Raw genomic sequence first — 13,297 nt, forward strand, 5'->3', positions numbered from 1 at the left:
CCGACTAAGAGCATCTCTAGTAGATCTTGGTATCTCTCTGTCCCGTAAATTTTATAGATTCGGACGCAAAAGTCACGCGATCAGATACCGTAAATCGGCCATATAAAATTTTACGGGGCACGGAATACTAAATCGTCCTCGCCATACAATATATCTACCGGTCATAATGTTTTTTTTAGCGAACATTAGTGTTTATAGGGGCCTCTGATTTTACCAGCTCGTCCTAATAAAATGTTCTCGCTTCGCAACAAGTCGTTGGTTTCAACTTCAGAATTCACGATAACTAGCAACATCTACTGCACGATACTTGAGCCTTGGTGGACTTTTGAGAATCCACTTTTAGATTATTATTATTTTGGTAATTTGTACGGCTAGCTTTTGGAATTTAACTCTTATATTAGTTTGACAGCATGTGGCATTTCACGGGAGAGAGAAGTTCACCATGCTCAACAAGGATTCTAGATTTGCAACCATATCACAAAGATGATGGTTCCCAAAACCAATCATCCAAACTACTCTAAGACTTTAGGACGATAGTCCATATACAGGCCTACGAGCTGGCTGGGTCATCAGGCTTGTTGCTTAGTTCTAATCTCGATAGCCCGCACAACAAGACCACTCTTCCAATGCCCTCCTTTGATCTCCTTCAAGCTGATGATCACCTCACCATCATCACCATTCTCATTGTAAAAGCTACCTAGCTCCACCTCCATCCAACCGTCAGCCCTTCTTCGTGGGATCAACACGTCCTCCTCTTCAGACCCAGGAGTAACCGTGCTAGGAGTTCTCCGCCTAGCTGGTGGCAAGATATGACACCGAGGCGCCCCGGCCGCGACGGCGTCGGCATCCTCGTTGACACAGGCCTGGAGGCAAACTCTCCGGGTCGATTCGCTCCCTCCAACGCCGACCGACGCCTCCTGGAACGGGAGATCCAGCCCATGTGGAGTATCTGTCAGCTTGAACACCATGCGAGCCGTGTACGCCGCGTTCTCAGACAGCATCTTGCTCTGTATCGTGCCCCGGATCTCCAGCCAACACACACATAGGAGTTCAGCAGCCTCGGAGAACCTGTCGAAAAAAGTGAGTACATTGTACTGCTCTTTGTTCAAATATGAATGTATCTATGCCTAAAAAGTATCTAGCTAGATACATGTAATGTAATAAAAAGAGTAAAATACACACTAGTCTATGAACTCGGCAAAAATGAACACTTTAATCCACAAACTCAGGAAACACACACTTAAATCTCTAAATTGGAACTATTGTGTCACTTTAGTCCAAAAGCGGTTAGTCGAGGCTTAAATACATCACGTGGCCACCACGTCAGGTTCGGCCAAGACCGCGGGCAGCTACTCGATTTTTTCAGGATTTTTTTTGCAAAATCACCATGCCCGAGCCGCTCGCGAGGGGTAAGGCGATCGCGTCTAGATGGGGATCCTGGGCCCTTGAGAACCACGCCGTTGCAGCCGCCGCCTCGCCTAAGGTTGCTATCAAGCCACAATGCTCAATTTTGACGAGAGGACGCAAGTGAAGGGGTGATCGAAGCCGACGTGGCGGCCACATGGTGGAATTAAGCCTCACCGAACCGTTTTTGGACTAAAGTGATACAGTAGTCCCAGTTTAGGGATTTAAGTGTGCGTTTCCGAGTTCGTGGACTAAACTGTTTATTTTTGCCGAGTTCATGGACTAATGGTGTATTTTACTCTAATAGAAAGTCACTTGATACGAGACGGAGGGAGTACATGATTACGAGGAAACGAAACATCGACATGGATGAATTAAATCCGCAGCGACCCCAAATTAACTGAATTGGTAGCGAGGTGAGAACGTTTTTCCTCTTCTTGTCATGTAGTAATCGTCAACGTCGACGTGGATCCAGCGCCAGTAGCGCTCTGTTCATCCCCAGGTAATCTTGAGCGCCCTCGCGGAAAGCGTGTAGCATTTGCCGCCGGTTACCCTGTCCAGCCGCATGCTCTGCGTTGCAGGTAGTGGCATCAATCGGTACAGTAATCCAAATCGTGCTGACCGAGTTCAAGTCAGAGGTTTAATTTCAAATCTGTAACTGCGAGAGTGTCCTTGCATACCACGAGCTTTCCTGGGAGGAGGGCGGGCTGGGCGGCGAGGCGTTGGAAGAGGCCCTTGCCGGAGAGCGGCGCGCGGGGGATCTCTTTCTTGGCGAACCGAGGGAGGTCGCGGGGCAGGAAGCGGGACCAGACGACGTCGGAGTCGGCGGCGGCGCGGAGGGCCTGGGAGACGGCGGCGGCGCGGCAGGCGTCCTGGGGTGAAGTGCGGGAGATCACCTCCGTGAGGAGCTCCTCCGGCAGCCTCTCGATCTCCATGGAGGAACCCTGCTCGATCGATCGGCGGCTTCTCGATCTAACGCGTGTTGTTGTTTCTCTCGATCGATTCGATCGAGCGCGTGCGGATTTGCTAACGAGGGAGCTGCGAGCCTGCGGGGGGAATTTATCAATTGAACGAGGGAGCTGCTAGAGGCGGTGCCTCGGATTGGAGCCTTGGAGGTCAAGGAACCCTGCGCGGAAACGCGCGATACAGTGCAGGGCCGATGGATTTTGTAAACCGTTAAAAGTATAGAAAGCTCAAGGTAGGCGGAAACGTTTGAGTTGTAATCGTTCGCTGCTGTGCGTGCAATCGACAAATTACACCGTCAGGGAGCAAGTGCAAAATTTCCTGTCGGCCAGTGCTTAACATCATCATGAACGGACGGTTCTGATTAGAGTTTGGTTATGTAGCAGTAGGTCCCACAAGCACTTGCCACGCGGCATACGATGAAATGCGGGCCCTGAACTAGTTGCACCAGACGACATTAGTCCTCTCTTCTTCCTCGTCTCTGAGCTCGATCCCGCCACGACAGTCCCAAAGGCGGCGGCGCAGTTCTTGTGGAAAACGCCGACGGCGGTCCGTTTGGTTGTGGCCGGCTCTCACATTTGACAAATTCGCGCCCGAAATTGCCCGTCTCCAGCTTCTTGCACGTCAGGCGGACTAGCGGCTCCACCCGTGGGCAATCGGGGCACCGAGTCAGGGGAACCTCCCCATACCTTGGCCATGGGCTGCTAGGAGAGGGAGAGCTCGACCTGGACATCCTTTTCCCCCAAGAGTGACAGCGGATTTCTGGCTAAATCGACCTCGTGACAGCGGCGCCCACGAGAGGACAGTGGCGGGTGCGGGGAGCTTGCGGAGCGCGGGAACGGAGAAGCTTGCGGAGCGCCCACGAGAGGACAGTGGGGCCAGACGGGGGGGCGGCTACCTAGGTCAGCTTCCGGGTGGAGCAGCGGATCTGGAGACTAAAAGCGGAGCAGCGGCGGGAACGGAGAAGCGGCGGCGCGGCGGTCGGCCGGGACAGAGGAAGCAGAGGAGAGCATCGGGGAATGGGGAACGGGGGCACTGGCCACCCCTTTTATTTTTCTCCTTATGGGACCCACAAATAACGGTCAACGACTTACATGTCGGGACCACAAAAAACAGTCAACTTCTGACAAGCGGGTCCCACGTGCAACGGTTGAGTTATGACAGGTGGGACCCGCATGCTAACTAACAATCCCCGGACAGCCTCTTAGAACATCCGGGATTTGACTTGTTGCCCTAACACCCCGGTGGTGCAGTGTGTGACCGCTCACACACTCCAATGATACCATTTGTAGAGGGTGTTGTTTCACTTTCTTTGTGCAACCGTGGGCTTCAATGGTTTCAAAAAGCAATTATCTCGTACAGTCCATCGAGCCCAAGATTGAAAGAGGAAAATTGTTGGATTTACAGCGGTACAACCTCTTGGCCGTTTGATTAGTGTTCATGTAGAAGTTTGGGACTTTTTTTTAGAAACATCGTACAAAAATAGACGCTCACAAACACGTGTGAACACTCACCCTACCAATCACAGGCGCCTCGCTGTTGACGGATACGTCACCTATCACTAAAAGCAAAACGACGATTAAATCTTGAATTAAATCAAAAAATGTGAGCACTCATGTCAAGTTCTGAACTTGAACCTGGGTGGGTTGATTTCACCGTAAGAAACCACACCACTTGAATTAGGCTCAGTTGAGTAGAGGTTTGGACTTTGGAGGGGAGTTGGATGCATGGGGGGATTTGAGGCCAATGAACACCGTTTGGAACGACGCCCGTTCTTGAAATAAAATTTATCTAAGATGGTCCATATTATTTATTTTCGGGCGTCCACAATAGGACTTAAGAAGACATTGCGAAAAAGAAATTCTTTTTTGTTTGGACGACGAGTCCAATTTATTATGGAGCGTCCATACTTTTTGATCCAATGGGTGTATTACCTCTCATATTAGCAAACGACTTGACAAAGACCTCGAGACAGGTTTGATTCGCATTCTGTCGCCCAGCTGCTATCCAGGCCGCGATTGGCCCAGCTTCTCAGCCCGCTGGGCCCGCATGGCTGGTCAGGGGTCACACACCATTCACGGGCCGGCAATGCATCCGGCGACGTGGGCACGTGGGTTGGGACCCAACCGATGCATGACTCCGTTTTTCGCTAAAAAAAAATGATGCATGACTCCGGCATGGCGGCGTGTATCTGTGATTCTGTTTGATTTGTTCAGGACAAGTTTGATTAAAAAAGCTTCGTCAGACAAAGGAAGCAATAGCGGGGATGTAGCTCAGATGGTAGAGCGCTCGCTTAGCATGCGAGAGGCACGGGGATCGATACCCCGCATCTCCAAAGCGAAAATGATTTTCCTTTCCTTCGTTTGTTTTGTCCTTGCAGTGCCGGTTACAGCCTTACAGGCAGCCCCGGCAGGCGATGCCGATGCCGATACCAATTTGACAGATATATCTTGTTGTTGCCAAATCAAATGTTTTGGTTGTTCGAGTGCATACAGTACAGTAGTACTGGCTAGTCTACTGTTCCCTGGATGCAAGCCGCCGTTTACGGTTGCAACTTGCAAGTGGAGCACAACGCCACGCTCTGGATTCCTGCTGTCACTACAAGCAGAGCTGAACCACACCACATGCCACACGTTGGATATTGGAGTTCTGACCCCTGGTGAATTAATGTTGATCACCGCCCCCATCTTGCGTAGTGATGGGGCTCTTGCTCTTTGAAGTTGCATTCCTCTTACATGTATCGACAGGGTAGATCGTAGCACATTTTCCTCTTCGTTTTCTTGTTGAATGGTCATATTTTTCGTCGAGAAACATAATGATTTTAGGAACTTGTGCAAGTACATATGGCCCTCATATGTGCATGCATGTAGTTGAAATCATGGAGACCAAATACGGCTTCCGAATATAGTTAGATTCATTCTGTGCCATGAGCTTTCAAATGTTAGTGAGCGAGGATTCCTCAATCTTAGAGATTTAAGCAGGTAGTATCATGATACGACAAATTAATAAACCACTAGTCTGGAATATAATTTATTGTCATATGGCATGGTGACTACAAAATCGAGCAGACGCGATAAAAAAAAAGGAGCAGGTGAGACCAAGACTATCCGTCCGACTTATTCGCTAAAACACGAAAAAAAAGTAGGAGAAGAGTCGATCATCGTGTAAAGCCATGCATAGTTATTCTAAAGAACCACTTGGAGTAGCTAGTTTGCAGCTGATGGGCGCACGTAGACTCCGATCGCATCAAGAAGTGAGCCATTGCGTCCGTAAAAGCCGACAACTTCGTCACTGCTCCTCTCCGGGTAGCTAAATGGAGTGCCATTTGCATTTCCATATGGCCCGTATGTCTTAACGTTGGTGACAAATGTAAGTGATGTTACGACAGTGGCTCCTTGAAATTCCCCGGTTGTTCCCAGAACTTTCTTCAGTATCTCTGATGGAGCAAAAAGGTTCTGCGAGGCAAGAAACCGCAAAACATTTCAATCACTGATTGTATAAGAAACAGTGAACAGGGGAAACATTTATTTTAGCTTTATCATGTACTCTCCCGTTTCATAATTTTTGTCGAAATATTACATGTTCTAGACATTTTTTAGAAATAGATACATTTATTTTTGGACAAATTTGAGACAAGAATTATGGAACGGAGTTAGTATGTGGGTACGGTAAATAACTTGATGTGCACATCTTCTTTCTCTCAGTATATATCCATACAGGTGTACATAGGTTCAAACATCTACTACCTCCGTTTCATAATTCTTGTCTCAAATTTGTCAAAAAATAGATGTATCTATTTTTAAAATGCGTCTAGAACTCTAGATACATGTGTAATATTTCGTCAAAAAGTATGGAACGGAGAGAGCAGTGACTAAACAGGGATTGAAATGGAAAAACAAAGGCACTCACCAGTTCTCCCGGATTGCCACCGCTGCCACCCCAAGGACCAGCGGTCTGCTGCTTACCATCCAGATCAGTGTAAGAATACCCAAAAGAGTCAATGACAGCGCCGCTTCGAATCGTCACGCTCTCTATCCGTTGTGCTGGATTTGGGGCATCGAAAGCATTCCCTCCGTTGCCACCGAACGGTCCTTCCTTGGTAGCAGCAGGAGTCTGCACTCATATATATGCATAGATATTTGATGAAATTTTATTGATTACTACAAGCATTCATATATGTATAGGCCAGGCGATGCACTTACTTTTGGGATGTTGCGGCAGAAGACACGGATATGGACCTCCCTGATAATTTCTGCCCCTGTATTAGATGCTTCTTTGTAACTGACAGTACCTTGTGCATACGCAAATTCCCCGGTCCCACCGACGATTGCCAAATGTGAATTGCCGGTCTGGTTCTCGTAACTTCCGAGCACCTTAAGGCTTGACCCCTTGAGCCTAAATCAACCAATCCAACAAACAAAAACGCAAATTTAAAGAGCAGCAGCAGCAGCAACAACAACAGCAACAAAATTAAATCTACAATCAAGTAGTAACATGCATTTGTACCTCTCATCGGTGAAGAGGATGTCGAGAGAGAGGAAGTAGCCATGGGTGGTGATGCTGTTGCCGACAACAAAGCCTCGTCCACGGGCCACAACGTTGGCCTTGTTTTGGTCAAGGCCATCGCGTATGGTCCAGTCAACAGCGGCGATGCGGCCAAACATGATGGAGCCGTTGTTTTGGGGTGTAACGACGTTTCTCTCGTTGCCGTTTGGGCGCCCTTCCCCTATCTGGAACATGTACATGTGGAATGTATGCTCCGTTTCCTCCGTATCCCGCCTGACAGTTCCTACGCGCTGGTAATAGGCCATGGCTATATGATTTGTTTGTTAAGCTTGGAATGTACTGCTAGAGGCCAGTGTCTTTGCTGTGGAAATGGACGGGGCCATGGGTGGCTATTTATAGTCGATCGACGTATAGCGTTAGCTAGATCGATCGATCTCACAGTTAATTAGGTACGCTTCTTGGATCTCGGAAGCTTCCTCTATAGTTGCTTGAATCACGAGGTGCATATATACAAATGATCGACATACGCGCGCGTGCATCTGAGTAGACAAGATGCCGTTGCTTACGGATCGGATCCATCTCATTAATTCATCGAACACGGATCGTATACTTAATTAGTTAATTGACTATTGTACTCGTTATTTATATATATACCCCTGCCTTGGACAGTGCCACATCTCTGTTGCCTCTGTACCTCGCTCGGTTGACTGTCTGCTTTGTTGAATTCATTACAGTACTGGGCCGCGCATCAGTCGTAGTATGCAACACACTAAACGACTGCAATGTATCGTACCCACTCGTTATAGCAGAGTGAGATGAATGACTCATCACCGACGGACGTCCGTCAGCGATGACAACACATGATTAGAACTTACAAGGATCTGGTGGGTCTCATCACTGAAGAACACTTACACTACATGTGGCTACTACAACTGTAATTATTTTAGACCGGCGATACTATTAGTGCTTCGTGATGCACTGAGAACGTAATAATTCAAAATGCGAACGTTGAACCAGCCGCTTTCTCTCACTGTAGTACATCAACAGATGTCCAACTAAAATAATATATAGACATGTAAAATTGATTTGAGTGCAGTAGTTTAACTCCAAAACAAGAATGCACCGACGAAAGAAGTCAAACAACACTAGATCCCTTTTGTTAATGGAAAGCTTGTGAATTTTAATACCCCTCCATGCACATCATGCCTGCTGTTAAAAAGTATATCACGTACAGGTAGCTGCAGCGTGCGGCTGGCTAATGTAGTGATCCCAACTGTACGCCCTTCGATCCGTAACAAGTGCCGTTGATTTAGTACAACTTTGAATACGTCTGGATAATGCCGTAACGATTAATTTACAGCACCGTAGGACTAACTAAAATTTTCATTTGGTTTAATTGCCGACAAGCCAGTCCGCAAATCTTCGATTTGTGCTGTATTTAAATTAGGGCGTGTGTGTATTTCTTACTCGACTTGGAAAGTTATTTCAGTGATTTGATTAAGATTTTTCTCATACTTTGTACATGCGTGAATCTTGCATAAATCTCAGTGATTTGATCGGACGGTTGTTAACATCTACTTAACCCACACAAAAAATCGACCTAGAAATAGTTATTTCTTAGTCAACCAATGATGAATACGGGATGACACATGTGATCAAGAAAGATGCTTCTGCGTCATGGCATCCCGATGGTGCTGTCAACAACATGGCGAGTCATACCTTATCTAAACTATACAACCTAATTAGATGCCCAATATTTTGATTCTTTTCAGTTGTATATATAGTTTTTATAAGTTTTCTCAAAATAATTGTACATTCAGATTTCTAAAATCAAATTACTTATTATATTCATATTTTTCATAGACAAATAGTTTTGATGCTGTCATCCTAATTGGTGAGGAGAGGTGGAGTGAGGACAAATTGGAGAACGATTGATTAGTTTAATGGTATTGGAACACGAAGAGAAAGAGTAACACTTGTCTCCCTAACTTAATTATTTTGTCTCTAGCATGTAGAACCGGGGAGTATGAGAGTACATATATATTGTCACGAGAGACTGCTAGAGTTCGGAAGTGTAGACGCACTAGGGAGTAAATGTTTGTCGGATGTGTACGTCCTCGTGAACGAAGGTCGTCATAAATTCACACAAGAGCAACATGACAATGTTTTTAAACAGTTTTAGTGGACTCATGGAGCACAACCTACTCCTATATTAAGAGAACATTGAGAGTCAATGACTTACTATAAATGATTTGTAAACATTAAATGTGACGATGTACGGTGGTTAGATCGACTCCTAGCTGACACCTGGTTGATTCTTTCCTTAATAGGCTGACTCTTCAGGAAGAGTGAGTTTTGTTCTCTCTTCTATTTCTCTTTCCTCTACACAAGCAAATTTAAAATAAGAGTCGCTAAGAGTGAGATTTTGCGGATGCCCTTGGTTGTGCCAACTTGGGCCTGAGTACACAAGGGGACAATCGATGTGTGTTACAACTACTTCAGTTAATTTATATGGTACATTCGGTTTTTGCGGAATGAAAACGGATAGAGAGTTTACGAGAGTAAAAACTTTGACAAGATTTTTTTTTCTTGTGACGCATCATGTGTTTCATGAATGAATAGAAAAATAAATAAAACTATGTTTAAATTATGAAAATGGTTAAAAAAAATGGACATATATGCATATCAGATATACAACCGGAGAAGAGTCTTACAAGTCAAAATGAAGTTAGAAGTTTATTCTATTATTAATTTTCCCCTGATAATTGAGGTGGATTATAATAATTCTGTTCTTCATCCCTTACCGCTTGGCAAATCGACTCATTAGGCATGGCCATTTCATGCGCTCGGGATAAATAAATCTGCGTCTATTTCCCATTGTCTTTTCTCTTTTTGCTAATCGGGACGCTGCAAAGGGCTTAACGGGCCCTGTTAACCGTTTCCTTGGCCCGCAAGTCCACTCCGTGGCCGTGCTGCCAAAAGCCCGCACGGCGACCTTCAAATACCCCTCCGCTTGGCGCCCGAACGTAACCGTTTCAACTCTCATCCAACAGGCAACGGCCTGTCTTCTTCTTCCCCTCGCCGGAGCCCCAAGAGCAACCCATCCCCAAATCAAATCCCCATCTCTCTCTATCTCTCCACCGCGCAGCTCCCTCTCTTCTCTGCAGAAGCAATCAGCGACCGATGGACCAGTTCCTCGACCGGCATCACGTGCGGCTGCGCAGCCTCGTGCTCGGCACGTACCTCCACGCCGCCCCCGACGGGATCAACGTCCGCCTCGACCCGAACCGGGCGTCGGTGAACGCCGCGTGGACGGTGCACCGGTACCAGGATGAACATGCCATCACGTACCTGCTCCTGCACAGCGCCGCCTTCGGCCGCTACCTCTCCGCCACCAACACACGGGCACCATGGGGCCAGCGCGGCTGCCGCGTCGAGCAGCGCGAGTTCGACGAGCCGGAGGTGGGTGAGGTCATGTGGGAGGTCATCGGGCCCGGGAACTTCGTCCTGCTCAGCCACGTCAGCGCCGGCCTCCTCCGCGCCAACGGGGGACGACCCTTCAACTGGAACAGCGGCGTCACCGTCGACAACGTCCTGAGCCCATCCCTCCCAGTCAGGTTTATCCTGGGATTCCAGGTTCGCTCAATGTGAGTTCTCCATGCCCGCTTCCTCGAACTGTGCTCTCGGCGGAACCTATAGATTCTGCCAATTGGGTTCATGGATTGCGAATTGGATTCCTGGGTGTCGTTAATGTGCGTCGTTTTTTCACTTCCGGGATTGCGAATCTTGTTGATTTCATTCGCCCGGGAGAAACTCTTCGTTCTGTACTTGACGAATTTGGCTTCCTGGGTGCAGTTCTCGGCTCCTCTGTTTCCTGGGTGCATCATGCTTCTTTGTTACTCAAATGCAGGAAACCCTTTCCAGTCCCCAGTTCGCGTGCTTGCTGTTCGGGCGCGAGCCGCCACTGTTGCGGGTGATCCGGTGCCAGCAGGCGAACGCCGACGGGACGTTCAACGAAGACGGCTGGACCGAGTTCCAGTTCAGGGGCAACTGCGGCTACCTCCTGAGGTTCGAGCTGATCATCCGTCTGGGCATCGTCAACTTCATCGTGTGCGTCCGAGCTGGCCGCTACGCGCGGCTCACCCCGATGCTCGCCAACCTGCCAAGCAGCACCGGCAACACCCTCTACATCGTCGCCATCCACTCCCAGTCGCCAGGTGAGACGCTCTACATGTCCCCAACTGATCTCCCATCGCAAGAGATACATAATACTGGTCTCTAATTGTTATGCACGTTTCATCTAAGTTTTATGCTTCTGCACGGGAATGATATTTTTGGTCTTATTTCAGTGGAATGCTGATCACTTAATCTGATTGTGCTGTTGTATACTGAAACAGTTTACTGAAGCTGTTTTAGTCTGGAAAACAGTTTACTGAAACTATTGTATATACTGAAACTTTTACTACTCTGCTTGGGAGTTGGGACTTTGTCTGGAACTACTGTAGTCTTGTCAAAGTGCAGATGATTCACAGCCAGCCTTCATATGGAAATTATAGGCTTCATACCACTGTTGGTGATTCAGATAATTCATCTCTTCCATTTTATGCTATTTTCCTCGTGTAAAAAAAATTGGAACCTAAAATGCTAAAACTCATATCAGTTCAGTGATCTCATTTTTTAGCTTTACAGAGAAGATGTTGATATCTGTTGAATCTGTTATGACTTTTCCCAAGAAATGCACAGATCATATTATTTCTGCATGGGCATGATTCAGGTCTCTTGGATTTTATTTTATTGGAGTGGCAATGTACTTGTGCTTGAAAAAAAAGCAATATGCTCTGAAGCAGTAGGTCTTTACAGTTTACAAACCCAAATCAGTTCTATCATCTTATTTCAGGCTTACAGAGAAACATTTCGTAATGTTTGTCTCTAGTAAATGTTTTGAATAATCTCTGAACTAAATTCAGGTTGTATCCCAAGATCCTAAGAACCCATTCTAATTGATATTGGTAGCGCCTTCCTTTTTTGAGAGATATTGTGGCATCAACTAGATCGGTATCTATTTGATTTATCCTACTGTAAATGATTTGAGTAGAAAAAAAATTGAGATTGTATCCTATAATAGTACATGAAAGCTACTGTAGTTTTTTCAGGTTCTGTACATGACCTATGTTGTTATTTATGCAAAACATTGAGATTAAGAATATTGATCTTCTACCTGTGACATAATGTCTAACTTCCTCATTGTTTCTGCTAATTCAGCCGCAGATGAGCTGCGCTACCCGGACATGGACGCTGCATAGATGAATCAACTCACGATTCCTGACAGCCGCCTCACAGTTCACCTTCTTCAGAAGTGTTGCCGCCTCGGACACGACATCATGAGAATTCAGAACTTTTGCATAGATATATAGGTTCAGAAAACTCAGCAGCTCTTGTGTTTCTGCTAGCTATAAACTTGCTCTGTTCTCCTGACGGGAGGAACCTGTTTGTATCGGCCTCGAGGTTCTAAAGTTCAGAACTGTCCAAACTTGAAAGGCTCAAGTAGAATGGCCGAACAGTTATGCAGTGACAATGGTTGTAAGGGCTGGCAACTAATTTTTGTTAGACAGAAATCTGGCAACCACTTCATTGTTCGTAGCTGCATTTCTATTAGACGAATGAAGCTTCTGATGTCAATATTGATGTAGCGGTGCCTGTGAGTTGGTTGTAAATTGTCATTTTGGTACTACTAACATTGGTTCAATATTGATTTCATAATTCACGCATTCACACCCAGGGTTGATAGTAAATTGTCACTTTGGTACTACTAAGATAATTCTTCTTCTTCTTTTGATGATTGAGTTGATAAAGATAATTTTCTTCCATTTGGCAAATCATTTTATTTTATTTTTAGAAAACAGGAAAATCGTTCCCCCGCCCCCTCTTTATTAGATGAAGCCCCCAAAAGGGGTGCAGTTCAAACGACGTTCAGCAGCCAGCTTACTAGCAGAACTTAAAAGAAAAAGCTCCTAGATTAACACTTCAGCTATTGCAGGGCAGAGACAGCCAAACACCATTTTTTTGCCAGAACATGTGAAGGGTCATCACAGTAGGAAGGCAGAGTGCCCCAATGCAAATCATAATAGCACGGCTTGAAAATCTAGTAACAAAAGGTTGATTCATAGATGAAATTCAGGGGGGCATCGGCATGTCCGAGCGCTTCGATGCCATCATCTTCAATGTTGCTGATGCCTTACCATGTTTAGAGACATGAATGGATGTTCCAGTTAATCTAGAGATGATCATGAGACAAACCTGCAGCGCACACTGAACCAATGAGCTTTTTCCATGTGTATGCATAATTCACATACGTAGACAGTCAGCATCGGCATGCATGATCGAGGCGTCATGGTCCATGCTGGTACCGGCCTTCAGGCGGAGG

General features: G+C 46.4%; 1 protein-coding gene, 1 non-coding gene and 1 pseudogene across 2 annotated transcripts; 1 reads left to right on the forward strand and 2 right to left on the reverse strand.

Annotated features, from left to right (window-relative positions):
• Positions 1-569: 569 nt before the first annotated feature.
• LOC100844226 lies at positions 570-2,414 on the reverse strand (annotated as a pseudogene).
• A 2,215-nt stretch (positions 2,415-4,629) lies between these two features.
• On the forward strand, positions 4,630-4,702 carry TRNAA-AGC. The gene has a single exon. It is a non-coding gene; the product is annotated as a tRNA-Ala (tRNA).
• A 667-nt stretch (positions 4,703-5,369) lies between these two features.
• On the reverse strand, positions 5,370-7,252 carry LOC100844525 (jacalin-related lectin 3). Its single transcript, XM_010229692.3, has 4 exons — positions 6,874-7,252; positions 6,570-6,762; positions 6,277-6,480; positions 5,370-5,822 (listed from the first exon to the last, which is right to left on the reverse strand). The coding sequence occupies exons 1-4, from the start codon at positions 7,176-7,178 to the stop codon at positions 5,574-5,576; spliced, it is 951 nt and encodes a 316-aa protein (XP_010227994.1). The 5' UTR covers positions 7,179-7,252; the 3' UTR covers positions 5,370-5,573.
• Positions 7,253-13,297: the final 6,045 nt, after the last annotated feature.

Source organism: Brachypodium distachyon, chromosome 1 (assembly GCF_000005505.3).
Source record: "Brachypodium distachyon strain Bd21 chromosome 1, Brachypodium_distachyon_v3.0, whole genome shotgun sequence".
Lineage (NCBI taxonomy): Eukaryota > Viridiplantae > Streptophyta > Magnoliopsida > Poales > Poaceae > Brachypodium > Brachypodium distachyon.

What these genes read in the sequence shown, in the direction of transcription:
- LOC100844525 (XM_010229692.3), bottom strand. Translation starts at nt 7,178, where the DNA reads ATGGCCTATTACCAGCGCGTAGGAACTGTCAGGCGGGATACGGAGGAA. An exon ending in ATCCTCTTCACCGATGAGAG is followed by an intron (nt 6,763 to 6,873) that starts GTACAAATGCAT and finishes TGGTTGATTTAG; the next exon opens with GCTCAAGGGGTCAAGCCTTA. An exon ending in GTGGCAATCCGGGAGAACTG is followed by an intron (nt 5,823 to 6,276) that starts GTGAGTGCCTTT and finishes CTTGCCTCGCAG; the next exon opens with AACCTTTTTGCTCCATCAGA.